This window comes from Hyla sarda, chromosome 5 (assembly GCF_029499605.1).
Source record: "Hyla sarda isolate aHylSar1 chromosome 5, aHylSar1.hap1, whole genome shotgun sequence".
Classification (NCBI taxonomy): domain Eukaryota; kingdom Metazoa; phylum Chordata; class Amphibia; order Anura; family Hylidae; genus Hyla; species Hyla sarda.
The window spans coordinates 106334621-106362412 of record NC_079193.1 but is presented as its reverse complement, the minus strand read 5'-3'; the positions used below and the strand labels follow the sequence as shown (position 1 = coordinate 106362412).

General features: G+C 39.7%; 1 protein-coding gene across 1 annotated transcript in view; it reads right to left on the bottom strand.

The window, feature by feature from the left end:
- The window catches only part of RBMS3 (RNA binding motif single stranded interacting protein 3), a 763640-nt gene that overhangs the window by 576780 nt on the left and 159068 nt on the right, over positions 1 to 27792 (bottom strand). Inside the window, exon 2 of the mRNA XM_056520078.1 lies at positions 13255 to 13421. Within this exon, the coding sequence (XP_056376053.1) occupies positions 13255 to 13421 (167 nt within the window). The remainder of the gene's footprint in view (positions 1 to 13254; positions 13422 to 27792) is intronic.

Below are 27792 nucleotides of genomic sequence, written 5' to 3'. Positions count from 1 at the left end.
GTCTACAACCGGGTGGGCGCTTCCATTGGCTGGAGTCACCTTGCTGGCCTTACCTATCCGGAGTGGGCTTATGGGGCATTCAGGAACCTGGGTGGCCGAGACCGGGGCACTTTATTTGTAGTCAGTTTAGTGGTTAGGTACTACACGTGGAATGCACGGTGTCTAGTATCTACACAGCGGAAAGTCCTCTCCGAGGTGGAGGTCTGTAGGAACATCACCGGTGACCTCGGGAAGATCAGGTCTTTGGAGTATGGCAGTCTTGGTAACAGTAGGGCTTCTCTCCTGTGGAGAGGTTTTTCATTTGATGTGCCCTAGGTACTAGACCTCTTGGGTAGAGTACCCCTGTTTCTGGTTAGGGATAGCAATATAGGGACAGAGAGAGGGTGAGTGCAGGGTCAGTTTGTTGAAGGGATAACGGTAGGGTGAGTCGAAGGGAAACGTTAGTGGAGAGAGTTTAAAAAAGTAATATCAGGATTGCCATCCTTCTTCCTGGTGGTGGGCTATGCATGTACACCCTAGTATTTTTGTTTTGTTTTCAGAATATGTATTGCCTAAAGGGCTTACAGGCGACCGAACTTGGGCCTAAGGTGGGTTGTATTGTTTTGTATTTGTATATGATGTTATGTTGTGTTTTGAAGTTGTATTTGTATAGTTGGTTTGGGTATAGATTAGGTTGGGTGGGGGAATTGGTGGGTTGGTGGATGTTTGGAGGGGCTTGCATGGGTCAGTTATGGACTGGACTGGATATCCATGGACTATGGACTCTGACCCATGTCAAGGTGGGTGGTTGTGTGGGTGATGGGTTAGACTAGTGTAGGATGTCATGTGTTTTGTAGATGTATAGTTTGGTTTTTGGTGTATATGGTTTATGTATATATTTGCATTTAGGTTATGTATTTGTATTTTTATATTTGTATTGTATATATTATTATATAGTATGGATTGATTATTTTATTTTATGAGGGGATGGGGATAGGCAGTCGGATCAGATTTAGTTAGCATTTTTATATTACTTTAAATATTGGTTATATTATGGTAGTGTAGATAAAAAAAAAAAAAAAAAAAAAAAAAGTATATGTATGTATATGTATGTGTAGGTGTGTGTATGTATATATATACATATATATATATATATATATATATATATATATATATATATATATATATACATGTGTATGAATAAAATAAAAAAGTAAAAAAAAATAAAAAAAATTATAAAAAAAAAAAAAAGTGTATGTGTGTATATATATATATATATGTAGATATGTGTATGTATGTATATATATATATATATGTGTATGAATAAAATAAAAAAGTAAAAAAAAAAAAAAAAATTATAAAAAAAAAAAAAAAAAAAAAAAAAAAAGGGTGGATGTTAGTTGTGAATGTAATGTGCAGTTGAGTTTTTACCAAGTTTGGTTGTTTAGTTTAAAGCTAAGTAAAGCTATTTTTATGTTTATGTAAAGAATGCGTGGGTATGTGTGTGTGTGTGTGATAGTATTTTTCATAATTTATATGTAGGTAATTTATATGTAGGTATAATGTTATGTGTTTTGTTAGATTAGCTAAGCTGGGCTGGCCGGTTAGGCAGGTTTTGTTGTGTTGTGCTTTGTTATTGCTAGTTAAGCCTGTTTTTCGGTTTTGTTAAGTTTTATATATTTATAATAAAAAGAGTGTCAGCAGAAAGCACTGTAGTCAGACAGAAAAGAAATTAAAAAAGAAAATAATTTCCTCTGTAGTATACCACAGCTAATAAGTACTGGAAGGATTAAGATTTCTAAATAGAAGTTATTTACAAATCAGTTTAACTTTCTGGAACCAGTTTATTTAAAAAAGAAAATAGTTTTTCACTGGAGTACCCCTTTAATTCTTACAGTACATAGGAAAATATAACTGAAATTAGATTTTACCATGACGGAACTTGCACCATGATAAAATTTAAAGGCATATAACATTGAACTGATAATGTCAGGATAAGTAAAACTATTACAATATCTGGTGCAATATGGAGAAAATATGGGGGAGGGCCAACTTATAGAAGGTGCAAACTTTACCAAGATCAAAAAGCTGAACCAGAACATTAAAAAACATTATTATATATCAGGCATTATTATATATCTAGCAACATTTTTATTTATTCTCACCATTGGCCTAACATCATCAGCAATAATATTTAACAGTTGCTAACTCTCTATAAATATATATCTATATATATATATATACATATTTAAAAATGTAGCTTGTGTTTGTCATATTTCCCAGTTAATTATTTTGATGACCTATATTAATACGCTTGGTATTACATTTTAGAAAATACTTAAAATATTTTTGCAGATTTAAAACATCATTGACTGTTTTCAACTATACTCACTCAATTCATTGCTTGCAGTTTTAAACCATTTCTATGTATGTTCAGATTCATTAAGCTTCACAAATGTAAGAACTTATTTTATGCTTTACTATAACCAAAATAATTCTAGTTCAACTGTGTCAGTTTTATATTATTTCTAATAATTTTTAGGTTTCACATTTACCTCTCTATTTACAGATTTTTTTTTAATTAACAAATAGCACTGATATAGTAAAGAAATCCCAGTAAAATTTTTGCAATGACTTCTTTACTGTATCAGTGCTATTTCTAAATCAAAAATTCATAAATGGGCACTGTCAGATTATAATTTTTTTTATATGTTGTACATCTTGGCAAAACATTAAAGGGGCATATCTAATGGATAGGGATAAGATGTCTGATTGCTGGGGTCCCGCTGCTGGGAACCCCCACGGTCTCTGCTGCAGCACCCCCTGTCATCTGGAGCACGGAGTGAGCATTGCTCTGTGCCTGTTGACTGGTGATGCAGTGGTCGGAGGATTGTGACATCATGCCAACTCTTTAATGCAAGTCTATGGGATGGGGTATGGTGTTGTCACAATCCTCTGGCCCCTGCATTGCCAGTCATCAGGTACGGAGCAAAGCTCACTTGAAGCATCAGATGACAGGTGGTGCTGCAGGAGAAATCACAGGGTTTCCCAGCAGCAGAACCCCCCTTTGGATAGGGGATAAGATGTCTAGGGGCGGAGAACCCCTTTAACCTTTCCAATACAGTGGTCCCTCAACATATGATATTAATTGGTTCCAGGAGAACCATCATATGTTGAAACCATCATATGTCGAGTACATATGTCTATGTAAAAATGGTAATTGGTTCTGGGGCCTTGGAACCATTGTATGTTGAATACATCTCTCTATGGGAAACTGCTAATTGGTTCTGGGATGACCATTGTATGTGGAGTGTATGGGGAGTGTTTAACAAACCAGGGTGCCTCCAGCTGTTGCACAACTACAACTCCCAGCATGCATGTACAGCCATTGACTGTCTGGGCATGCTGAGAGTTATAGTTTTGCAACAGCTGGAGGCACACTGATAGGGAAACATTGATGTATGGGGTGTATAGTGTGTATATGTATTGTATGTGATGTGTGACATCGCATACAGTACTGTACAGTTCTTTAAATACCTTCAGGGGGGACAGAATGTCCTTCATTACCATCCTGCCGACTACAGCTCTATAGGAAAGGAAGGGGAGGCCAGCCAGCAGCTCATTGGATGCCTGCAGCAAGATGCTGCATGTTATTGGCTATGGCTGCACTGGGGGGCGGGGCTTACACGGAGCTCACAGTGGAAGCCTGCGTGAGTTAGCAGGACAGCATGTGAGTAACAGGAGGCAGAACGGGGCACATGGGGCACATTAAACAACTATCTGTCAGTTGCTGAAGTTGTCAGTGCTGTCAGATAGCTGTTTGTATGATGGCCCCGACACACAGCAGCATCATATGTCGAGGCTGCCTTCAACATACGATGGGCTCTGAGAGGCCATCATATGTTGAAATGATCATATGTCGAGGCCATCATATGTCGAGGGGTCACTGTATACTTCATAAGAAAATTGTATTTCCTATTTGTAGAAATCATGGCTTATAAAATCATGGCTTTGTCCCAGCTGAAGGCATAGGCATGGACAAAGTCCAGTAATTGAGAGTGGGCTAGCACTCCTCTGTGCTCTGTCCTGTCTGATAACACTCCTCTGTGCTCTCTCCTGTCTGATAGGACTCCTCTGTGCTCTCTCCTGTCTGATAACACTCCTCTGTGCTCTCACTTGTCTGATAGGACTCCTCTGTGCTTTCTCCTGTCTGATAACACTCCTCTGTGCTCTCTCCTGTCTGATAGGACTCCTCTGTGCTCTCTCCTGTCTGATAGTACTCCTCTGTGTTCTCTCCTGTCTGATAGCACTCCTCTGTGCTCTCTCCTGTCTGATAGTACTCCTCTGTGCTCTCTCCTGTTTGATAAGACCCTTCTGTGCTCTCTCCTGTCTGATAGGACTCCTCTGTGCTCTCACCTGTCTGATAGGATTCCTCTGTGCTTTCTCCTGTCTGATAACACTCCTCTGTGATCTCCCCTGTCTGCCGGTTCTCCTATGTGCTCTTTCTTGTGCTAGCTCACCCTCACTTTCTGGACTTTGCCCATGCCTGTACTTCAGCGTTTGTTGTTGTTTTGTTGTTTGCCCATAGCAACAAAGAGAACCTTACAATATGGGTACGTTCACATGTAAGATATGCTGCATATTTTCTGCAGCTGATTTTCTTAGCCATTAAAGTGAATGGGTAGCAAAATAAGCTGCACAAAATATGCAGAACAAAATATGCAGCAGATCCTGTATGTGTGAACGTACCTTATGACATATTTTTTTTAAATTTCCCCCTATGACTACATTCCATACAAACTTAGCACCAATACTACACAGAACACAGGAAATGTCAGCAAGGGATGTTAGGTAGGAAGAGGTAAAACCTTCCTATTGTTTGCAAAAGCAAATCTCTCATTGGTCACTTAAAGGGAAACTGAAACCAAGATCAGCTGCACTAACCTGCATACACAGGTAGATTGTGCAGGTGTCCCTATTTCTAATGTTGCTAACTATGCAAAAAAACTGTGCAACCGTTCCAGAGATATTGGTCTCTATGCTAATGTATAAATTCCTTGTTCTGAGCAATCTGAAGAATAAAATATAAAGAGGAAAAAAAACTGATCTCTTCACTCTTCTAAACAGTAAGGTAATACTTTTAAAAGTGTCAACTTACAATTAGTGAGTGGCCTCCATTTGACCACTCACAGAACTTCACAGGGCGTATCACTTATAATATAGGCACCTTTATCCGCTATACTCCTCTCGGATGGATACACTTCTCACCCGATGAATGAACAATAAATAAAACAAAAAAGGAAAAATGAAGGAGCGGACAGCCCATATATATTTATTGACGTTTGTATGTTTCACAGTTGTTGTTTTTAACATATGTATGTAAATTTTTATAATGAAAGCAATAAACACCACTCACAGTGGAACAAAATACAACAGTACAATAAACACAACAGTACAAAGAATTCTCCCAAAGCCTCTCTCAGAAAGGAATCATTCTCTAATATTGGCCAATGTTTCCTTATTATTGTTTCAATATCCTTTGCATTCTGGGAAAATCTAGTAGTAATTGCTATCCCATCATTTTCTTCCATATTTTCTTTATTCTCTTTTGCTTTTCTATTATTCTGTAAACCTTGTTTTTTAATGTGATCTTTTCTGTCTAAACTACCGCTTTTCTTGATGCTCCTCTAATCAGTTCTGATCGGTAATTCTTTTCTTTAAATCTGTCTTCTATAATCCTTGCTTAAATTTTGCATTTCTGTTCCTCCGAACAATTTATTCTTATTCTTGTCAACTAGCCAAAGGGGATATTTGTTTTCCACTTTTTTTTGGTGGTCATTGGCATCCACCAAATTAAAATGCATCCTAGGATGAAGCGGGGATGAATATTCAGCACAGCGGTGGTGACATTGGTCAGAGCAGGTGGGAGAAAGTTTCACATACTGCAGCGGCCTGCCTCTATTACTCAGAACAAGGAATTTACATATTAGCAACAAGTCAAATATTTCGCGAACGGCTGAACCTATTTTTGGCCCAGTTAGCAGCATCAGAAACAGGGTCACCTACCTACCTACCTACACATTCAGGTTAGTGCGGGTGACCTTGGTGTTATATTATCTTCAAGTTGCAAAATACTGGGCACAATGGCACATTTTTCTTGGCATTACTGAAAATCATCTGTGGAGTTTAAACATAAGGTTCTGACTCCCAATATGAATAGTTTTAGCTACATATGCAGTAGCCATGCGTTTTACATGACTAGGCACAAGAACAAATATTCAAACATAAAAGTCAGCTCTGACTCGACAGTATCAGGATCACTTATCGAGCAACTCTGTCAATCATGTTTTCCTTCCTTCCCCACAAATACTATCAGGACTCTCGATTTCCCATAAAAAACAGATGTCTTCATGGCGAGTGGTAACAAGATCTGCTCTTGTTAGGACTTATGTGTGAGAGGAAAAGTGCATGCATAATTTAATACAGACTCCTGAAATCAACTCAGCTGCTGGAGGTGGCCTGTTCTGTTCCACAAAGCACTTAAGGGTAGATAAAGTGAAAAATAATTTCCTTTCCGTTACATCTAAACACAGCCGTGAGTTTGTCAGAGGGGCTAACTGAGGATTCAATTCTGAGATTTAACATTAACAGATTTTTGTAATTAACAAATAAATGGGAAATATGTGTTTTGATGTTTATTTTAATTAAAAGGTTTTAATAAATTAAACAGTAAATAGTTCAGTACATTAACAAGAGCAGGTTATGTCTTTTTTTTTTTTATATAGTTCATAGTACAAAGCTGTAGTAATGTAATGCAAAATTAAGATAGCATAGTCCATTAGCGAAATCTATCTGTCTATGCATTTGGTCTGTTTCTATCTTTTCCTCCTGGCCTGGAGTGTAAGCCACAGGGATGATTGTACGAGGCAATGTGGGGATCATTTCCTAGTGGCTCATAGGCTGCAGACCTAAAGTGCCTATAACCTATGAGTGAATGGTGGAGCTGGAAGCTGACAGCTCCTGCTCCACCATTCTATTTAACTGCCTCTGTGTTCAAAGAATTCATCTGTCGCCGGATGTCCTGTGCTAGTGATGCCTTTGACCGACTGAACTGACTGAACTGAAGTTTAAAGTGAGCCGCGTTCCCACACAACTTAAAGGGAACATTGCTAATAACATTATTTATTTTTAATAGCAGGTTTGGATTTGCATGACCATAAGAGAAATGGTCACTTTACTTTTTGCAATGCATAATGCACTTACTTCCTTTGTTCTTAAATTGGTCTAAAAGTACTTGATAGCCCCTAGATCTTCAAGCTGTGAAAAATTATATTAAAAAAGTTAGATGCTTTAATGTTTTTAACTCTAGAAAATGTCAATAACTGATCATGTTAATCTCTGTTACATTAAAGATAGAAGCCTATAAGTTGTGTGGAACAAAATGGGACTGAAAAGAATAAGCAGGGTTGCATACCTAACACAAGTAAGACAACATTCACCAGCTCTCCAACTGTTTCGGTTCTGTTTTCCTTTATCACTTCATGAAGTACCATATTTTATGAATAAATTATCTTAATTTGTATAGTTATTGATTTCTAATATTACTTATCTGTTATAATCTCAAAAGACCCTCTCATGTATTTTCAGACCTGGTACTACTGACTAGAGACATGATAAGGGAATCCAATATAGAATATACTAAATATATTATTAAATTAAAAGGCAAAGAATTCAATTTCTGAATTTAATCCCCGTGAGCTCAGTGTGTTTGAATTTAAAATCCACTCTGTCTCTGCTGTAGGTGTTTTTTAAGTAAATTCTCCTTTCCTCCAACTGTTTCTATCTCTTAAAATTGCACTGCTATTAGAGCACTAAAATGTACCCGCATAGGGTGTCAGGAAAGGTGATGTCCCAAAAAGCCTCTCTTTAAATGAGCAATATGCACCCTTACTATTTTATAGAGGGTTTTGGGCAGCTTACATTTTCCCACATAAGCATACTAAAACATTAATGAATCCTCTGGTGTGACAGATAATACAGGGTGGGCCATTTATATGGATACACCTTAATAAAATGGGAATGGTTGGTGATATTAACTTCCTGTTTGTGGCACATTAGTATATGTGAGGGGGGGGGGGGACTTTTCAAGATGGTTGGTGACCATGGTGGCTATTTTGAAGTTGGCCATTTTGAATCCAACTTTTGTTTTTTCAATGGGAAGAGGGTCATGTGACACATCAAACTTATTGGGAATTTCACAAGAAAAACAATGATGTGCTTGTTTTTAACGTAACTTTATTCTTTCATGATTTATTAATAAGTTTCAGCACCTGAAACTACAGATACTGGAAGCCTGTGCTAGCATTTCTCCTGCGGTGTGTGAAGAGTGGGAGAAGAGGTTGCATTGACAATCCAACACAATGGGCAGCACATTGAACACATTTTATAAGTGGTCATAAACTTGTAAATAACTCATAAAAGAATAAAGTTACATTAAAACCAAGCACATCATTGTTTTTCTTGTGAAATTCCCAATAAGTTTGATGTGTCACATGACCCTCTTCCTATTGAAAAAGCAAAAGTTGGATTCAAAATGACCGACTTCAAAATGGCCGCCATGGTCACCACCCATCTTGAAAAGTTTCCCCCCTCACATATACTAATGTGCCCCAAACAGGAGGTTAATATCACCAACCATTCCCATTTTATTAAGGTGTATACTTTTAAATGGCCAGTCCAGTAAGTGAGGGTGGGACTAGCACTCCTCTGTGGAGGGGGGTTACAGAACAGCCTGCAGTGATTGGATGAAGAGACCCAGCACAGCACAGCACAGCAGACTCAGGGCAGAAGTGACTGTATGGTTAGTTAGAGCTGGCTCAGTGCTTACCTTGGACATGCCATTTTCTGAACAATGGCTGTCAGAATGAGTGGGTAGCAGAACAAAGGGATTTATGAGCCATATGCAGAGAATAGACACACAAAAAAACATGTAAAGCATCTGCTTGACCAAGAGACTGAGTAACATACCATATATAAGTATTATATTTCTGTGTTATAACAGATACGCTTTTGGCATTTAAGGGGTACTCCAGTGGGGGAAAAAAAAACCTGGTGCCAGATAGTTAAACAGATTTGTAAATGACTTCTATTTAAAAATCTTAATCTTCCAGTACTTATCAGCTGCTGTATTCTATAGAGGAAATTGTATAGTTCTTTTCTGTCTGACCACAGTGCTCTCTGCTGACACCTTTGTCCAGAGTAGGATAGGTTTGCTATGAGGATTTTCTCCAGCTCTGGACAGTTCCTAACATGGACAAAGGTGTCAGAAGAGAGCACTATGGTCAGACAGAAAATAAATTCAAAAAGAAAAGAACTTGCTGTGGAGCATGCAGCTGCTGATAAGTACTAGAAGGATTAAGATTTTTAAATAGAAGTAATTTACAAATCTGTTTAACTTTCTGGCACCAGTTGATTTTAAAAAAAAATCACCGAAGTACCCTTTTAATAAGTCAAGAACACATCTACATATGCTTCTTATCTAAAGAGCAGGGGCTGCTTAAATTTCTATAACAGTGGATCAACCACAATAACTTTTTTGGGGTGTTACCAAGTTAGACACTTATCATACAGATATATCGCTAGCTAAGGTGTTAAGTGTGGTGTCCCAGCACCAATGGCTGCTTTGGGCAGCTTTTCAGCACAAGGTGTTGAGCCCACCAAATGACTTATTGTTTTATTAATTATGTTTGCACTTTGTTGAGAAATTAATATTTTTTTTATAAATTATCTTATCATTGTTATCTTTATATATGTTAAAAGTGTTACTGTACCCTTAAGGGAGGATCTGAGTAAACCCCATGTGACCCTGCCTGCCAATGGGAACCCCTAAATTATTGCCCTTTTAATGAAGTGGGGAAGGATTTGCCCTAGTAGAGAGTTCATCTCCAGACTAAGATGAGCCACAGTGTGGCTAAGGTGTGTTGTGTGCAGAAGCCTAAAAGAAAGGCCCAGATCAAATTTACTTTATCTGGTCATTCTGCAAAGATCACCCATATATTGGAAGTTCATGCCCCGGCGGAGAAGGCTACAATACCTTGACAGGACCCTACCTTCCAGGATTCATCTACCCCTCTTACAAGTCAGTATCAACTCATTTGGTGAAAGCACCACAAGTCCCAGCAAGGCAACAGGGTTCCCAAAAGGATACGCTGCATCCTCTCACCCAATACCAACTGCCTGTGTAATACCATCTGCACTCTGCTCAGTAAAGACAGTTATCCATAACCTGACGTCGGTGTGTTCCTTTACTCCCCATGTCTGGCCCAGGAGAAGCTGTCTCCAACCTCGGACTGTGTATAACGGTGCCCTGGTGTCACAAAGTGATAAGGAATTTTTCCTAACACCCCTGTGGCAGTCCCATAGCCAGTTTTCATCTTATTTTTTTCAAAGATTGATTTGATTTTACATTTGGTATCTTTTTGAAAACACTTTACAGTCTGAGTTTTCCAGATATACTGTAAACCCTTTTTATGTTTTAATAGGTGCATATTTATAAATGAGTAATAGATGTGCATATGAGCATTTTATAGTACACATAGACATTATGGATTAAAGTCCAAAATAACACCCCCAACTTTTATCTTTAAGCAATATTTTTTATTTGTGCTTTTTTTTTATTTTTTACTTCATCAGGTTATTCACTCTCCTAAAATTGATCCAGAATTCTGAACACTTTGTGGTATTCCCAGTAAACAGCACTACTTGACAACAGACCAGATAACTTGATCATTTCCAATAGAGAAGCAAGATGTGGCTTACTTAGCTTTCAATTAACCCTTTGACACTGTTTCTTGTGGAATACTGATAAACAAGTTGAAAGGCACTGGGATTGGGTTGTAAATTGACACTTTGTCCGACAGTGGTTTCAAGAGAGATGGCAAACATTTCTTGTGGTAAACAGAATTTAGAAGAGTACCTGTGGGATCTATACTGATACTATTACTTTTAAATGTCCTTAGCTGTGACATTGAAGTTGAACTGGTGCAAGAACTGTGTCTTTCAGGCTGACAGCAGAATATGTTAGTAATAGGTAAAGGATGAGTTTCAAAAACAACATAGAAAAGAAAGGCCTTTTGGGGGCAATTTTTGGGAGATTTAAAAATAACGGCATTTAACTATGTTTGTGTTACTTTATTTAAACCTTTTATGACCCAGAAAATCAAAATTGTTTTAATTTACATTTTTCCTCCTTTTTCTTCTAAAAGCCATAACTCTTGTTTTTTCTTCTACAGTTTGTGGACAATTATAATTTGTAATGAATTTGTAATGGCACCCATATTTTTTGGGCAGGGGCATTATGTTACTTTTACATTTTTATTTTTATTCAACAGGTAGGTATGATCACAATTCCAAAGAATAAAAAAAATTCTGGCATATAACTTTTTTTTTTCAAGCTTTCTGTCTATGGAGCTGTGTTTTTCTGCATAGTGATGTGTACTTTTTATTATTACCATTTTGGAGTAGATAGAACTTTTTGATTCTAGGGGACTTGTACAAGAAATCATTTGATTGCTTATAAAGATCAATGCAGTACATATGTACTGGATTGATTTGTAGGCAGGCTGTATTAAAAGCTAAGATCTAGCCGTGACATATTCTAAGCAAAGGCCTTGTGCTGCTGCGATAATGGATCCAAGCAACTACACCATCAATGATACTCAGAAAGCAGCTGGAGTATGGAGTGGGCTTGAGTCCCAAGGCTGCTCTATACACCATTAAAGGGGTACTCCACTGGCCAGCCTTCCAGCTGCGTTCGGAACATTCAGTTCCGAATGCTGTTCGCGTCCTGCAGGGGTAGGCCACGCCCCCCTTGTGCTGGCAGGCCATGTCCCCTCAATACAAGTTTATGGGAGGGGGCGTGATGGCTGCCAAGCCCCGTCCCATAGATTTGCATTGAGGGGGCATGGCCTGACGTCATGTGGGGCATGGCCGACTCCCCACAGCGCGCGCACAGCGGTTGAAACTAAATGTTCTGATCGCAGCCGGAAGCCTGGCCAGTGGAATACCCCTTTAATGCCCCATGTTGAGAATAAATATCCCTGGTTGTTGAGGGGTTAAATCCTGGTGGCAAATACTCTTAAGTGAATGTTTCCTCTGCCATTGTCAGAATCAAATGCCATTGATTATTTTCATTTCAAAAGGCTGTTCTGAATATATTTTTATAGTTTTTATGTACTCATACTCTAAAAAGCTACTCTTTTTATATAAGCATAAAAAGTGACCTAGTTTAGTGATATTAAAATTGATCTATAGTTTTTGTTATAAAATATTTCTATAGCCATCTAATGTTGGACATAGAGTCTGTCTACAATTATATCCAGGGTCCGTTGAAAAAATTCAGGACATAAACACCTTAAGATTTGCTCTTGGGTACCGCAATCAAAACAACATTTTAGTGCAGATGTTTATTATGATATTGTGTTATATACCTTTTTCTTAACATGAGCTATAGCTTAAAGGGGTTTTTCACCATAAAGTGATTTTAGTACTTACCTGCCAGACAGTAATGGACATGCTTAGGAAGGATCTGTGCTTGTCTTGGGGTGAAATGGCTGTATTGTGAGTCCACTATAACACTGCTGCTTTCTTTTTGTTAAATTTCCTGTTGGAGTTTCCTCCCTCCAACTATAAGTCCCAGGATCCCTTGTTTGTGAGGTCACTTTTTTCCTTCCCACACATGAGCCACCCTACCCATTGCAGCACAGTTTAGCTACAATTTTCTGCAGCCCTGTGGAGAATGATATAACGCCACCCAGTTGAAGTACAGATAGGCTCCCTTTCAACACCTCACTAGTATTGTGATGTGTTAGGCTGTACTGCAACCTGGGAAAGCCTGAGACAACACAAATTTTGAGTGTGGCTAAAAATAAACATCAGAACAAAGATCACATAAGCCATCAAACACAGGTACAGACACTATATTATGAACTACATTAACTTTACAGTTCTGTAGCACATTCAGATAAAAATTATAAATAAATAAGATGTATGTATAAATATCGTACAATTTACTGTATCTGTAACTAGTAGAGTTTATGTAAAGCAATTTAACTGTACTTTTTTTTACCTCTTACTACTGTCTTTCCTCTTTTGGTGATGACAATTATGAGGTCACAGTTCGGTAAAAGAGATTTGATTCAATGATCCACTTTTAAAACATCATTAAGAACCAGTAAGTTGTTAAACATACATTCTGTAATTTCTATTTTGACTTACGGTTGACATAGCTTAATAAGGTCTTGGTCTGTTGTGCCAGGTGGAAGTCCTCTTATATATAGGTTTGTTTTACTCAGCTGTTCTCCACTGCTGTTGCTGCTGTTGTTACTACTGTTCGTACTGGGGCTGGGGGGAGCCATCGGATGAGGAGCTGGTGCATAGGACTGCTGCAACAAACAAGAACACGTAACATTAAAACTAAGAATGTCGGATTGATGGATTATTAATAAGGAAGGAAGGAAGGCATATGTACTACATAGATAAAATGTTATTCCTCTGTGGAGAATCTGCTGACACCATATATCTAACCTATATGGGTGTTTACATAAATAATGATTACATATTGGAATTACTCAAATGAAGGCTCTGACACACTAAAGTATTAAATCAAAGCCTTTAAAGTGTTTGGAACCATGAAATGGCTTCCATAAGCTTCTATAGGGTTATACTATATCTCCAATTTGATCAGCAAACAATTTTTTCATACATGAAGATAAATAAAATGTCCAGACAATTGTTATACAGTATTTCACACTATAAATGCACAAAAAGCCACACATTATCACATAAAAAAAAAGTGTTTGATTCTCAAGTAGGAGCTTGTATAATTTTAAAGAAAGTACAATCTGATGCAAGCAGTCAGCAGGCGGCTAAGGAGAGCTTGCTGGAACCAGTTGTTCTATAATGATTACCAGCCACAGGTGTCCAAATCAAACCAAGAATATGAAATACAGTATACAGTGATCTCCCGACCTACAATGGCCCTGAAATACGACAATTTCAACATACGATGGCCTCTCAGAGGCCATCGCATGTTGAAGGCAAAATCAACATACGATGCTTTTGTATGTCAGGGCCATCGCATAAACGGCTATCTGGCAGGGCAGACTGCTTCAGCTGCTGCCAGATAGCCGTTTAATGTGCCCTGTGTGGTCTGGTAAGTGTCACTCACCTGTCCCTGACTTTTGGCTCGGCTGCATGGCCGTCGCTCTCCTTCGTCGTCATCATGTTGCTGCGCACGCCGTCCCGTCATCCAATAGGAGCTGCGTTGGAAGCAACGTGATGACTGCGATGGAGAGCGACGATCCTGGCCTGCAGTGACAGTCCGGAGCGGCGGGGACACGTGAGTATAACTTTCTATACTACTATTGCACGGATCCCTCAACATACGATGGATTCAAGTAACGATGGTTCATTTGGAACAAATTACCATCCTCTGTTGAGGGATCATTGTACAGTGATCCCCTGACCTACGATGGCCCGACATACCATAATTTCAACATACGATGGCCTCTCAGAGGCCATTGCATGGTGAAGGCAGCATCAACATACAACGATTTTGTATGTTGGGTCCATCACATAAATGGCTATCTGGCAGCGCAGATTGCTTTAGCTGCTGCTGGATGGCCATTTAATGTGCCCTGTTTGGTCTGGTGATTGTCACTCACCTGTCCCTGGCGTTCCGGACTGTCCTCTTTGGGCTCTGCTGCAAGGCCGCCACTCTCCTTCGTCATCCTCACATCGGCGATGGAGAGTGACGATCCTGGCCAACGGTGACAGTCCAGAGCAGCGAGAACAACCCCGGGGACCTGATGACAGTAACGATCCAGGGCAGCGGTGACAGTCCGGAGCGGCGGGGACATGTGAGTTTAACTTTCTACATTACTATTGCACGGATCCCTCAACATACGATGGATTCAAGTAATGATGGTTCATTTGGAACAAATTACCATCGTATGTTGAGGGATCACTGCATAAAGATACTGAGGCCCTTGACGCTAGATATATTTATTACTCCATTTGTCATTATGGACCGTAGTTAAGAAATATACCCAGTGAGCTTCTGGATGCATAACGCCAAATTGTATTTAGCAGGAAGTCCACCAAAATGAAAAGAAAGATTATTGGAAGATATGTATTTCTGGAAAGCTACGGGATAGAGGTCAACTCGAGTTGCAAGTAAAATAAATAGGAATTAGGAGAGATAATAATACATTTGTAATTTCATTTATCACCAAATATAAGGTAGATTTTCATTAAGTGAAGGACATATTTAAAAAAAAAAAAAACTGTACTGTGTTATGCAATGACCCCATCATTAGTGATCACATATCTAAGGTACTTCACATTGAGGGAGATATTCAAAAACTACTGTAATTTCTGTTTCAGCGATATTAACCAAACCTTTTTTTTTCTCCTCACATTTTCAAAGGTCTCATGTGCCGATTTGAGCACCAACATTTCTTTTTTTTGTCGCAAAAGTTCAGGAAAATAAACTCTTACATATTTTGAATCATGGAAAATTCTCGTCCAGTTGAAAATATCATGTAAAACAAGAAATGTACATAACCACGCCCACTTTTGTAGAACTGGTGTGACTAGTGTAATCCTTGGATCAAAACACTTTGAATATCTGATGGAAACTTTTTCCACACAAATTTTTTGACGTGAAGAGTTTTGAATATGACTCCCACCATGTGTAGACAAGGTAGCAATATAAAAAATATAGTCACACAAAACTTAATTAAAATTTTCTACAACCCCTGTTTGCCAAACAAGTTTTTTTTTTTTTTTTCTGATTGACATGTGTAGAGTCTGTAATCCCAAAAAAGGTGTAGGGAGGTATACAATATGTACTAAATAAGAAAGTAACTCAGTGTACCTGTCTATTTAAAAAAAAAAACTTTTGACATGTTAGGCTGGGATCATATATATCAGGCATCCGGCATAGTTTCCCTCCATCGTGCACTGAGGGGAACTGGTGCTGGAACTGATCCCATTCATTTAAATTGGACAGTTCACAGTCATCCAGCATCTCAATAGTGACACCGGATGGTTGGACAAGCCGGACAGCACCGGACAGGGGAACGCAGCTTGCTGTGTTCCCCTGTCCGCCTTCCAGAAACAATGGATGCCGGATACCTTACAACTGATGACAACTTGTCATCAGTTGTGGCATCAGTTGCATTGAGTTCTAGGCTGAATTAACCTATGACGGATGCCTGACATAAGTGAACCCAGCCTAACAGAGCAATGTCAAAATAATTGATCAGTTGGGGACTTAGTGCTAAGACTCCCACCAATCAGGAAAATGGACACTTAACCCCTTAAGGACTCAGGGTTTTTCAGTTTTTGCACTTTCGTTTTTTCCTCCTTACCTTTTAAAAATCATAACCCTTTCAATTTTTCACCTAAAAATCCATATCATGGCTTATTTTTTGCGTCGCCAATTCTACTTTGCAGTGACATTAGTCATTTTACCCAAAAATGCACGGCGAAACGGAAAAAAAAATCATTGTGCGACAAAATCGAAAAAAAATGCCATTTTGTAACTTTTGGGGGCTTCCGTTTCTACGCAGTGCATATTTTGGTAAAAATTACACCTTATCATTATTCTGTAGGTCCATACGGTTAAAATGATACCCTACTTATATAGGTTTGGTTTTGTCGCACTTCTGGAAAAAATCATCACTACATGCAGGAAAATGTATATGTTTAAAAATGTCATCTTCTGACCCCTATAACTTTTTTATTTTTCCACGTACAGGGCAGTATGAGGACTCATTTTTTGCGCCGTGATCTGAAGTTTTTATCGATATAATTTTTGTTTTGATCGGACTTTTTGATCACTTTTTATTCATTTTTTTAATGGTATAAAAAGTGACCAAAATACGCTTTTTTGGACTTTGGAATTTTTTTGCGCGTACGCCATTGACCGTGCGGTTTAATTAATGATATATTTTTATAGTTCGGACATTTACGCACGCGGCGATACTACATGTTTATTTTTATTTTTTTTACACTGTTTTATTTTTTTTATGGGAAAAGGGGGGTGATTCAAACTTTTATTAGGGAAGGGGTTAAATGACCTTTATTAACACTTTTTTTTACATTTTTTTTGCAGTGTTATAGCTCCCATAGGGACCTATAACACTGCACACACTGATCTCCTATGCTGATCACTGGCGTGTATTAACACGCCTGTGATCAGCATTATCGGCGCTTGACTGCTCCTGCCTGGATCTCAGGCACGGAGCAGTCATTCGTCGATCGGACACCGAGGAGGCAGGTAAGGGCCCTCCCGGTGTCCGATCAGCTGTTCGGGACGCCGCGATTTCACCGCGGCGGTCCCGAACAGCCCGACTGAGCAGCCGGGATACTTTCAGTTTCACTTTAGAAGCGGCGGTCAGCTTTGACCGCCGCTTCTAAAGGGTTAATACCGCACATCGCCGCGATCGGCGATGTGTGGTATTAGCTGCGGTCCCGGCTGTTGATGAGCGCCGGGACCGAAGCGATATGATGCAGGATCGCGGCGTGATCCCGCTTCATATCGCGGGAGCCGGCGCAGGACGTAAATATACGTCCTGCGTCATTAAGGGGTTAAAGGAGAACTCCGAAACATAAATATTGTCGCCCATACTGCCGGCAGTAAAAAAATAAAGATGTACATACCTTCCTCCTCTCCCCCGGGCCTCTGGTAACCGGCTACGGTCTCCGCCGTGATCCTGGTTGCCGGTGGTCGGAGGAATCATACTGCGCTCAGCCAATCACCAGCCGCAGCGAAGTCAGACTCGGCCGGCGATAGGCTGAGCGGCAGTGTGAAAACGCTTCAGGACACAAAATCCTTCACTACACCGGTACCTGCTGCCGGGGCCGAAAACGTCACACTGCCGCTCAACCTATCGCCGGCCGAGTCGGAACTTCCCTGCGGCCGGTGATTGGCTGAGCGCAGTAAGACTCTCCCACCACGGCGGAGGGCGGATTCGGTTACCGGAGGCCCTGGGGGAGCGGAGGAAGGTATGTACATCTTTATTTTTTTACTGCCGGCAGTATGGGCGACAAGATTTTTTTTCGGAGTTCTCCTTTAAGGAGTTGAGGAAGAAGCATAATACTACTCCCCAGCTCACAGCAATCTCTGTCTTGCAACCCCAGTGTCTATGGGCCTGTCCAGAGAAGCTTGATGGAGATCGCTACAAGACAGAAAGTACAAAATGTTTTTAGGACGAAAACAGTCAAAAAAAACTATGAAAAAGCAGATTTTCTTTTGAGCCATAAATGACGTAAAAACCACCCTGCATTACATTTTATGGCTGTAAAAATTTACTGAATGGGAATCATCAGCTGTTTTTCCATCTAACAACATTAAAAAAAAAAAAAATTGGGGGGTCTTTTTTTTTTTGGTCTATAAACCAGTGTATAGTTTGTGTGAATTCCACTGTATTCTCCAAATCTTAAAGGGGTACTCCACCCCTAGAAGTCCTGTCCCCTATCCAAAGGAATATGAATAGGGAATAAGATGTCTGATCGTGGAGGTCCCGCCGCTGGGTGGCCCCCCCCCCCCCCCGCAATCTATGCTGCAGCACCCCAGTCATCCAGTGCACAGAGTGAACTTCGCTCTGTGCCATATTACTAGTGATGCAGCGCTGGAGCCTCATGATGTCATGGCTATGCCCCCTTGTAACCTTTTTTGTGACCCTCCCTCTTAATGCAAGTCTATGGGAGGGGCCCATGCCCCCTTCCATAGACTTGCACTGAGGGGGCGTGCAGTGATGTCACGAGGGAGGCCTTTGGATAAGGTGTCTAGGGGCGGAGTACCCCTTTAAGTGTGCCATCAGAAGCTTGCATTAAATAGTTTTTTTATACCAGACAATAACTTGTGTTATATTTCTTTTGATACCATATTATGCATGTATTCTCCTCATTGAAGAGTCCTTTTACCAACTGAAAGGACATGTACATGAGTAATTAACCCATTTTTTTCAGTAATTGTGGCTTTTATATAGAATTTTATAGAATATTACAAAACTGTAGCAAAAGCTTCTACGCTTGCATATAAACAATAAAAAAACTCTCTATAGTCCTGGGAACATTAACATTATTATGAACCAATTTTCTAAGTATCATTAAGTTAATTTACTTAGCTTTCTAAAGACTAAGCTTTGTAAAGATTGGCTTTGAGGAGAAGAGCAGGGCTCCTATATTCTGCCATCTGCCATCCCCCAAAGAGGAAAGCCAGTATAATGCAGAGGCTTATGTGTTCTACTAAAATCAGCTTGATGGAACCTGGCAGCCGAGTACCAAGAAAAAAATTCAATACCTGACATCTGGAGAAATAGTTCAGATATTTTAAAACAGTTAACACCTGTATTATGAAAATAGCTATGTTCTAGTTTTAAAAAAATCCAAATAGAAGCAGCACATCAAGCAATAGAAAATATAAATAGATTCGGGGTGCTCGCATAGTTGGAGCCTGGGTCCACCGGTTCCTTAATCCAGATACAAAAAATAGGATGCAGCACACCACAAGTTGCAATCAGGAGTATAGGTTTATTCCATAACGTGCAGAGGACAACGTTTCACCAGCCTCACTCTTGAGAAAGCCAGCGTGAGGCTGGTGAAACATCCTCTGCACGTTATGGAATAAACCTATACTCCTGATTGCAACTTGTGGTGTGCTGCATCCTATTTTTTGTAAAAGTTCTAGTTTAATCTATAACAAGATTGCAAAAAAAAATAAATAAATAGAAATAGCTAAGTTTTTGAAATATTTTGGTCTGTGATATATGGTTGAGCAACATATAGAAATGTTTTATGAGAAAAAAAACTCACGTTATGCAGTATATCACCAGGAGTTATGTTTATCTCTCCATGATCAGTCACAAATTAAGCACTTTTACAGTAATCTGCTTTGCCCTGTCATATGAAAGTTAGACAAATATGTCTTCAAACTTCATTCACTGACTTATAGTACGGTATTTTTTTTTCATTTTCCTTATGACGAAGTATAAACACATAACTTGACAAGCTGCCCAGGGTACACATGACAGGCCACCAATTCTTGTATTATTTCATTTGGGTGCAGCCACAGATAAGTCTTGATATTTATACAGGATATTTTTGGTTGTTAGTCATCTTTTTAATGTCTTCTTGGCAAGCAGGACATGTGAGTGGCCCTTATTGGGTCTGGTTGTGCTATAGTGCATAGTGTCCCTTTATATACTTTGGTATTGATATGGCTCCTATACTCATAGTAAGAGGCACTAGCATGGCTCAGGTAGCTATGGTGACTTTGGGAGACATTTAATCCTTGCACGTGCAACTAAACACTTTTTTGTGCAACTTTTGTGGATGAGCAAAAAGTTGCAAACAGCAGGTCTGACCTGGGGTACAAAACTCCCGTATGTAAGCAAATATAAAAAGTTTACTTTTGTGTTTTGCTTATGTGCTATACATTTATCAACCCCCCTGTGGTAGTATGATAAATACTGTATGTAGCACATAAGCAAAACCAAAGCGCAAAAAAAAAAAATGACTGTAGAGCTTGCTTACCAAAGCTAACAATGATAAATGTCACAAGGAAAGAGAAGAACTCCAGCTCAGCTCAGGGAAATACGGCTTTAGGGTGCGTTCCTACAGGGCGTATACGCAGCGTATTTGACCCTGTGCAAAATTTATGGCAGCAGCGGGAAATACGCTGCGTATTCCTTGCTCTCTATACACACAGGGCTTTCCGGCGGCAGCCCTATGTGTGTAGTGAGTTTTAGAGGCGGGGCAGTGTGCCGGCGTGACTGTGACGCGCGGCTCCGCCTCCAAAACTCACTATACACATTGGGCTGCCGCCGGAAAGCACTGTGTGTATAGTGAGCGAGGAATACGCAGCGTATTTCCCGCTGCTGCCGTAAATTTTGCACAGCGTAAAATACGCTGCATATAAATGGCCCTAACAAAGTTTGGTTATCCCCCTTTTTCTTTGAATTAAGCAACCTTCTGTGTTTAGAAGTAAACTTTTATCCACTCCTAAAGGAAACAGGGGGGTATTTATCAATTTTTCCTGTTTACAGTTTCTTTTTACCCTTTTTTTTTGGACATGCACCAAATTTATCCTTTGGTGCAAGTTGTTAGTAATTTTGGCTCAAATGTTGAAATCAGCTGTTCACAGCGCCTTGTACACAGAACTTACCGCCACAGAGGACAGCGTATTTTACCCTGTAGAGCAGCCATTTCGGAGTCCCTCCTGCAGTATATCAGCAAGCGACATGAGTTATTTTCTTTTGTAGGGTTTATAGCCACCATGTTAAATGGATTTTATTTTCAACTTGGGTATTTTTTTTTTTTTTTTTTTGTTACTTTAGTGCAGTGGTCTTCAACCTGCGGACCTCCAGATGTTGCAAAACTACAATTTCGGGCATGCTGGGAGTTGTAATTTTGAAACATCTGGAGGTCCACAGGTTGGAGATCACTGCTTTAGTGCTTACCTTTCCTGAACCTGTGTGGCCATGTCCAATGCTGGCTCAACGGAGTGGGAAGGTTCCTCAGAGACAACTATGTCGCAGGATAGTGTTGAGCAGCCCTGGAGGCGTCGCTGCTTTCACAAAAAAAAAATGTATGTATTTTGACGCCTTTACATTTTCTGACATTGCTAAGTGTGTTTTCCATGTGCAAAATTTCTTGGCGGGGATTTGAGCAGAAAAAAAAAAACGGGATGTGCGCCAAAATTGCGCCAAAGATCGATTGGAGCAAATGATTAATTACTGACTAAAGTTAAAATCACACACAGGACCTTGTGATTTTGAGAAAGTTGTAAAAATGACAGTGGAGAAGATGCGCCAAACTTTGGCGCAAAAAGACACAGCGCCAAAGTATTGTGCTAAAGTTACGTGAAAAAAAAACACATAAATCCTTTGATAAATTCCCCCTACAGTGATTTTAGTGTATCATTATTCTGATCTTATCTTTCTGAGAGTTATAGGGGGAGATTTATTAAAGGATTTAGACTGTTTTTTTCCTGTCTAAATCTGTCGCACAGAAAGTCGCAGTCTAAATATGTGTGACTTTTCTGCGACTTTTGTTTTACAGGATTTACGGGAAATCGACAACTTTGATAAATCTCCCCCATATTCTTTTAATTACAATGTAGAATAGTTACGTTTTATGTAATGTGATTCTGTAACGTCAATTGGAGCACAGGAGTTTAGCGGAGAAAAAAAATAATGCATGTCTTATTTTTTTTCTGTGAAATACTGGATACATGAAATGACCTGGCAGTGTCAATTGTACTTCGACCCCTTCAGAATCCGCTTGGTGCAAAAAAAGGGCCAAATGGACACTAAATGGGTCAGAGCACAATGGCCATGCAAAGTTAAAGGGGTATTCCAGGAAAAAACTTTTATATATATATATATATATATATATATATATATATATATATATATATATATATATATCAACTGGCTCCAGAAAGTTAAACAGATTTGTAAATTACTTCTATTAAAAAATCTTAATCCTTTCAGTATTTATGAGCTGCTGAAGTTAAGGTTGTTCTTTTCTGTCTAAGTGCTCTCTGATGACACCTGTCTTGGGAAATGCCCAGTTTAGAAGAGGTTTGCTGTGGGGATTTGCTTCTAAACTGAGCGTTTCCCGAGACAGATGTCATCAGAGAGGACTTAGACAGAAAAGAACAACCTTAACTTCAGAAGCTCATAAGTACTGAAAGCATTAGGATTTTTTAATAGAAGTAATTTACAAATCTGTTTAACTTTCTTGAGCCAGTTGATATATAAAAAAAAGTTTTTTCCTGGAATACTCCTTTAACCCAAGTCATACTTGGGTTATAATACTTTCATTGCTATACAGAGATTTCTTTATGAGTCTAGTCACCTATTAGAGTAAATATGTCAGTGTAGTAAAAAAACAAGTTAGTGGCAAAATATTAATATGCAAGTGGAGATCCCTGATAAATAATGATAACATAAGGTGGTTTAAACATCTGTTTTGACAATGAAAAACTATTTCAAACTGTGGAAATCCCAAACAGCTACATACACCAGTAGACCTTTTCGGTGTAAAACCATTCTACACAAGACACCTGTGGTGAGGAAGTAACCGTCACGGAGCGGTCTCATTAATTAATATCAGGACTTTGATTTATAATGTTTCAAAATTGCACTAAACATTTTAAGAAAAACAAAGGCACAATTAAAATAGTCTGTTCTGCCAACATTCCTAACAAATGATGCAAGTTCCCATTCAGATTGCAAACAGATGCTGAAGAGAGCAGTAAGGGAATTGTGCTGTAATATATTAGCATAAATAAAAACTGGCCAGTAACTAACCGGTCAAAAAGATTGTTTTACACAGTTGTTGAAAGGACACGCTTTGTTTCGATGTCTTAAACATTTTTTTCTATTACACCAGAAAACATTGCCTATTAAAATGGTGAACAAGGGATAATACATTTAGTTGTGACCTTTGCCAGTATCTAGAGACTTTCACACATAAGTTAGCAAAATGAAAGTGTGTGTTGTTCACTGCAAAGCCCAGTCTATTCCCCAGGGAATGCCAATAATTACATTATCAATTTAAATTTTAAAAATATGTTTAATTTTAGGTCAAAGACAATTTTTTAACAAAACTCAAAAAACACTAAATCAAAGCAATTTTTTGAAAAAATAGAAACAACATTTTCTATAAAGCATACCCTGGGTATTTTTGTTTAATTGTATGTTTTTAATAATGTTTTGAAAGGAAACCTCCTTTGATTTACAGATTTTTTTTATGGCTTTCCCTTAGCAACCATCTCTATTTTTTACAATGGGCACAGTCTACACCTTTTACTTTTCCACCCAACTACCTCACCACAATACAGGCTGCCATACTCACCTTTCTCTTCCTTTTTCTTAACTCCCAGAACCACAAACCAGTCTGCATGTGCTCATCCTTTTGTTTTCTTCTACACCCAGCATCCAAACACAAACCATTCTGCATGTACTCATTTTTCTTCAATACCTTTTTCATCCACACCTAAGCATCCCAAAACAATCCAAGCTGCATGAATTCACCCTTCCCTCCCTTTTCCTTCCATGCTCCAGCGGTCTACCACAATCCAGTCTGCATGTCCTTACTCTACCCTGCTCTTTACTTCTATATCCTGCCACCCCACCCTGCACTGACTGCAATCTCTATCTTGTCAGATTTGTGAAGTGCATTATCAAACAGTGAACAAACAGACTTTTAGACTACTTGTTTATCATTCCATCCCTCACTGGAATTGTCTTAAAGTAGTAGTCTGAACACTGAGACCCCCCCAGATCTCCTGCCCGGCACCCCGGCTCTCTGAGAGCAGCGTGTGCTACAGATGGCATGTGCTTCCTTTATTTTAATGGGAGCGATGGAGAGACCTAAGTGCTGTACTCAGACATCTCCAGCACTCCCATAGAAATGAATGCAGCATGTGCAGTTTGTAGCACGTGCTCCTCTCAGAGAGCCAAGATGCTGGGCAGGAGATTGTGGGGGATCCAACAGCAGAAATGTGGGATGGGTCATTTTTCGCTGGACTACTCCTTTAAAGGGGTACTCCACTGAAAAACATCTTATCCCCTATCCAGCGTCAGGACCCCGCAATCTCCGGCTCGGCACCCCAGTCATCCGCTCCGTGTCTGATGGCTGGCGACTACGGCTGCCACGCCCTCTCCATTCATGTCTCTGGGTGGAGATGTGACAGCTATGTACTAGCCATCACACCCCCTCCCATAGACATGAATGGAGGGGGTGCAGCATACATCATGAACAAAGACGCTCCAAGCTTCCGTGTTCCGATTGCTGCCGGGCCAGAGTTTACAGGGGGTCCCAGCGGCAGGAACCCCTTTGGATAGAGGATAAGATTTTTTAAACAGAGTACCCCTTTAATCTCTGCCTGACTGATTGTTTTATTCTTACCTTTAAAATGTATATCCCTGGTGTTTAACTGTTAATGTCTCCATTACACATACAATGATCTACACACTTCAAGGATCCTCTCGTACCCATTTGTGTGATATGTCATATTTGGTAAAAAATATAAATATGTTTTGAAAAATCCAAGAGCTCTAATAAAAATCCTATCAAGCAAATATGACAAATGTTACTGTCACGTCTGGGCAGGGTAGGAGTGCACATTATTCTCGCCCACTCCCCCTATCCCTGCCTACTTATGTACCCGCCCTAGGTAGTGGGTCTGTAACCACGGTGATGGTTTCTACTTACAATAAGTGAGGGCAGTCCAGTCAAAATAATAAACTATAATACAGTACACAGAAAGGAATCACTCAGACTAACAGAAAAATAACTAAACATACACCCAATAAGTTGCTGTCCACAGTCCGAATCGATACCAAAAGGTTACAGATAAGCCAATTCGCAAAGCCAGGAAAATAGTCAGAGAGCGAAGCCAAAGGGTCAAAATGCCAGATATTATAGATACAATATAAATGCTAGCTAGGAGTACACAGAGCTCTTTAGCAGGTAAGGATTGGAAGTAGACTGCCAGCTTATAGAGGCCGAGACCAGATGCTCACATCAAGGTCAGCTGACCAGTCCAGACAACTGGGCATAGCCCAAACCAAAGCAAAACAGAGAGAACTGTCAGAACCGTTTAACGCCATGGGTTCTTTTTGGAGGGGCCACCAAACCCTTCACAATCTGAGAGTAAAGAGGTACGGATGAATCATCAATTTCTACATCAGTATCCTCATCCTCAATGCCACACCACTCATTGGTGTCCTCACAATCATCTTTACTTTTTTTCAGACTCCAAATCCGCATGATTATTCTCCAAACATTTATTACTTAAGATATCACAATGCACATATTTAGTCAGAGGCTGCTGCAAAACTGGTTCTAAGACAGTCTCAGGTATAACATCAGTTTGCACTGAAGATGAAACAATGCCCCCCAGAATAACTTTGCCAGGCATAGTTCTCTGAGGGACATGACATACGTGTGCATCCAAATGGCCTCCCCGATTACCACATGAACGCGGACGCTTGATGCAGTATCCGATGAAATGAGTGTCCTCTCCACTGTAAAAACACAGGCCATAGACTTGACAAAATCTCTTGCCTTCTTCCGGGGTATGAATGGACCATATCCACATATGTTCATCTTCTGGCACAGATTTAGAGATAGTAGAGGAATCAAGCAGGACAGGAGGGAAAAAGGATGAAGAACACTACCGTTTGTGTTCATACAAATGTCTATCCAAATGCACAGCTAAAGTCATGGCTTGGTCAAGAGTGTCAAGAGAGGGATAAGTTACAAGCATGTCCTTTAAGGTGTCAGATAACCCTAGTATGAACTGACAAAACAAGGCTGGAGTATTCCAGTTGGAGGCCACACACCACTTTCTAAAATCCGCACAGCACTCCTCTACTTGTCTGCGACCTTGCTTTAATGTACGCTGTTGACTCTCAGAGCACGGTCCAGTTAAGCATACAAGAGACCCAATCCCGCAAATAAAGTGTCCACTGAGGACAACTACGGATCATCGGGACAAAGGAAAAATACCCATTCCTGGGGACCCCTTCCAAAAGAGACATAATAATACCCACTCTTTGGGCCTCAGTACCAGATGTGTAAGGACTTAACCTGAAGTTAAATTTGCAGCTCCCACAAAAGGTTTTCAACATTTTGCGGTTACCAGAAAATTGGCCAGGAGACTAATTTGTGGCTCCACATGAGCTGGAGCAGAAACGGATGACACCTGAGTTCGGGCAGACTCCAGCTCCTGAATTCTGGCTAGCAAGCTCTGAACTAACTGCTCCTGATCTTGCAACCTCTGAGTCAAGGTCTGGACTAATACTGACTGAGACGACTCATATTGCTGAAGTATTTCAGTTAAATCATGGACAAGCTGAGTCAAGCCCTGCATGTGCTCCACCAAAGCAGACAAGGAAAATGCAGGTATGTGGCCTGCTAAAATGTCACGCCTGGGCAGGGAAGGAGTGCACACTATTCTCGCCCACTCCCCCTATCCCTGCCTACTTATGTACCCGCCTAGGTAGCAAGTCCGAAACCACGGTGATGGTCCCTACTTACAAGAAGTGAGGGCAGTCAAGTCAAAATAATAAATTACAATGCAGACGCAGGTCGGGACACAAAAAGGAATCACTGAGAGTAACAGAAAAATAACTAAACAGACACACATTAAGTCGCTGTCCACAGTCCAAGTTGATATCAAGAGGTTACAGATAAGCCAATTTGCAAAGCCAGGAGAAAAGCCAGAGAGCAGAGCAAAAGGGTCAAAATGCCAGATATTACAGATACAATATAAATGCTAGCTAGGAGTACACAGAGCTCTTTAGCAGGCAAGGATTGGGAGTAGACTGCCAGCTTACATAGGCTGAGACCAGGTGCTTACATCAAGGTCAGCTGATCAGTCCAGACAGCTGGGTGTAGCCCAAACCAAAGCAAAACAAAACAAAACAGAGAGAGCTGTCAGAACCATTTAATCCCATGGGTTCTGACAGTTACATTATTAAGATAATTAAATGTGTATTGCCTTATTTTATGATGAGAACTTGGTTGAAATTACATTGATTCAATTTTATTAAAGAAGATTAAAACTGTCTTCTAGTATAGAAGTCAATACAAATTAGCTTGTTGATAGCTTCTTCGTTGCTTAAACAAGAAAATTAAATTTGATACATTATAATATTAGTTTTTTCATCATTGAAGGGGGTATTCCCGGAATTTTCTTTTTATTTCACTATTTTACAGGAGCTG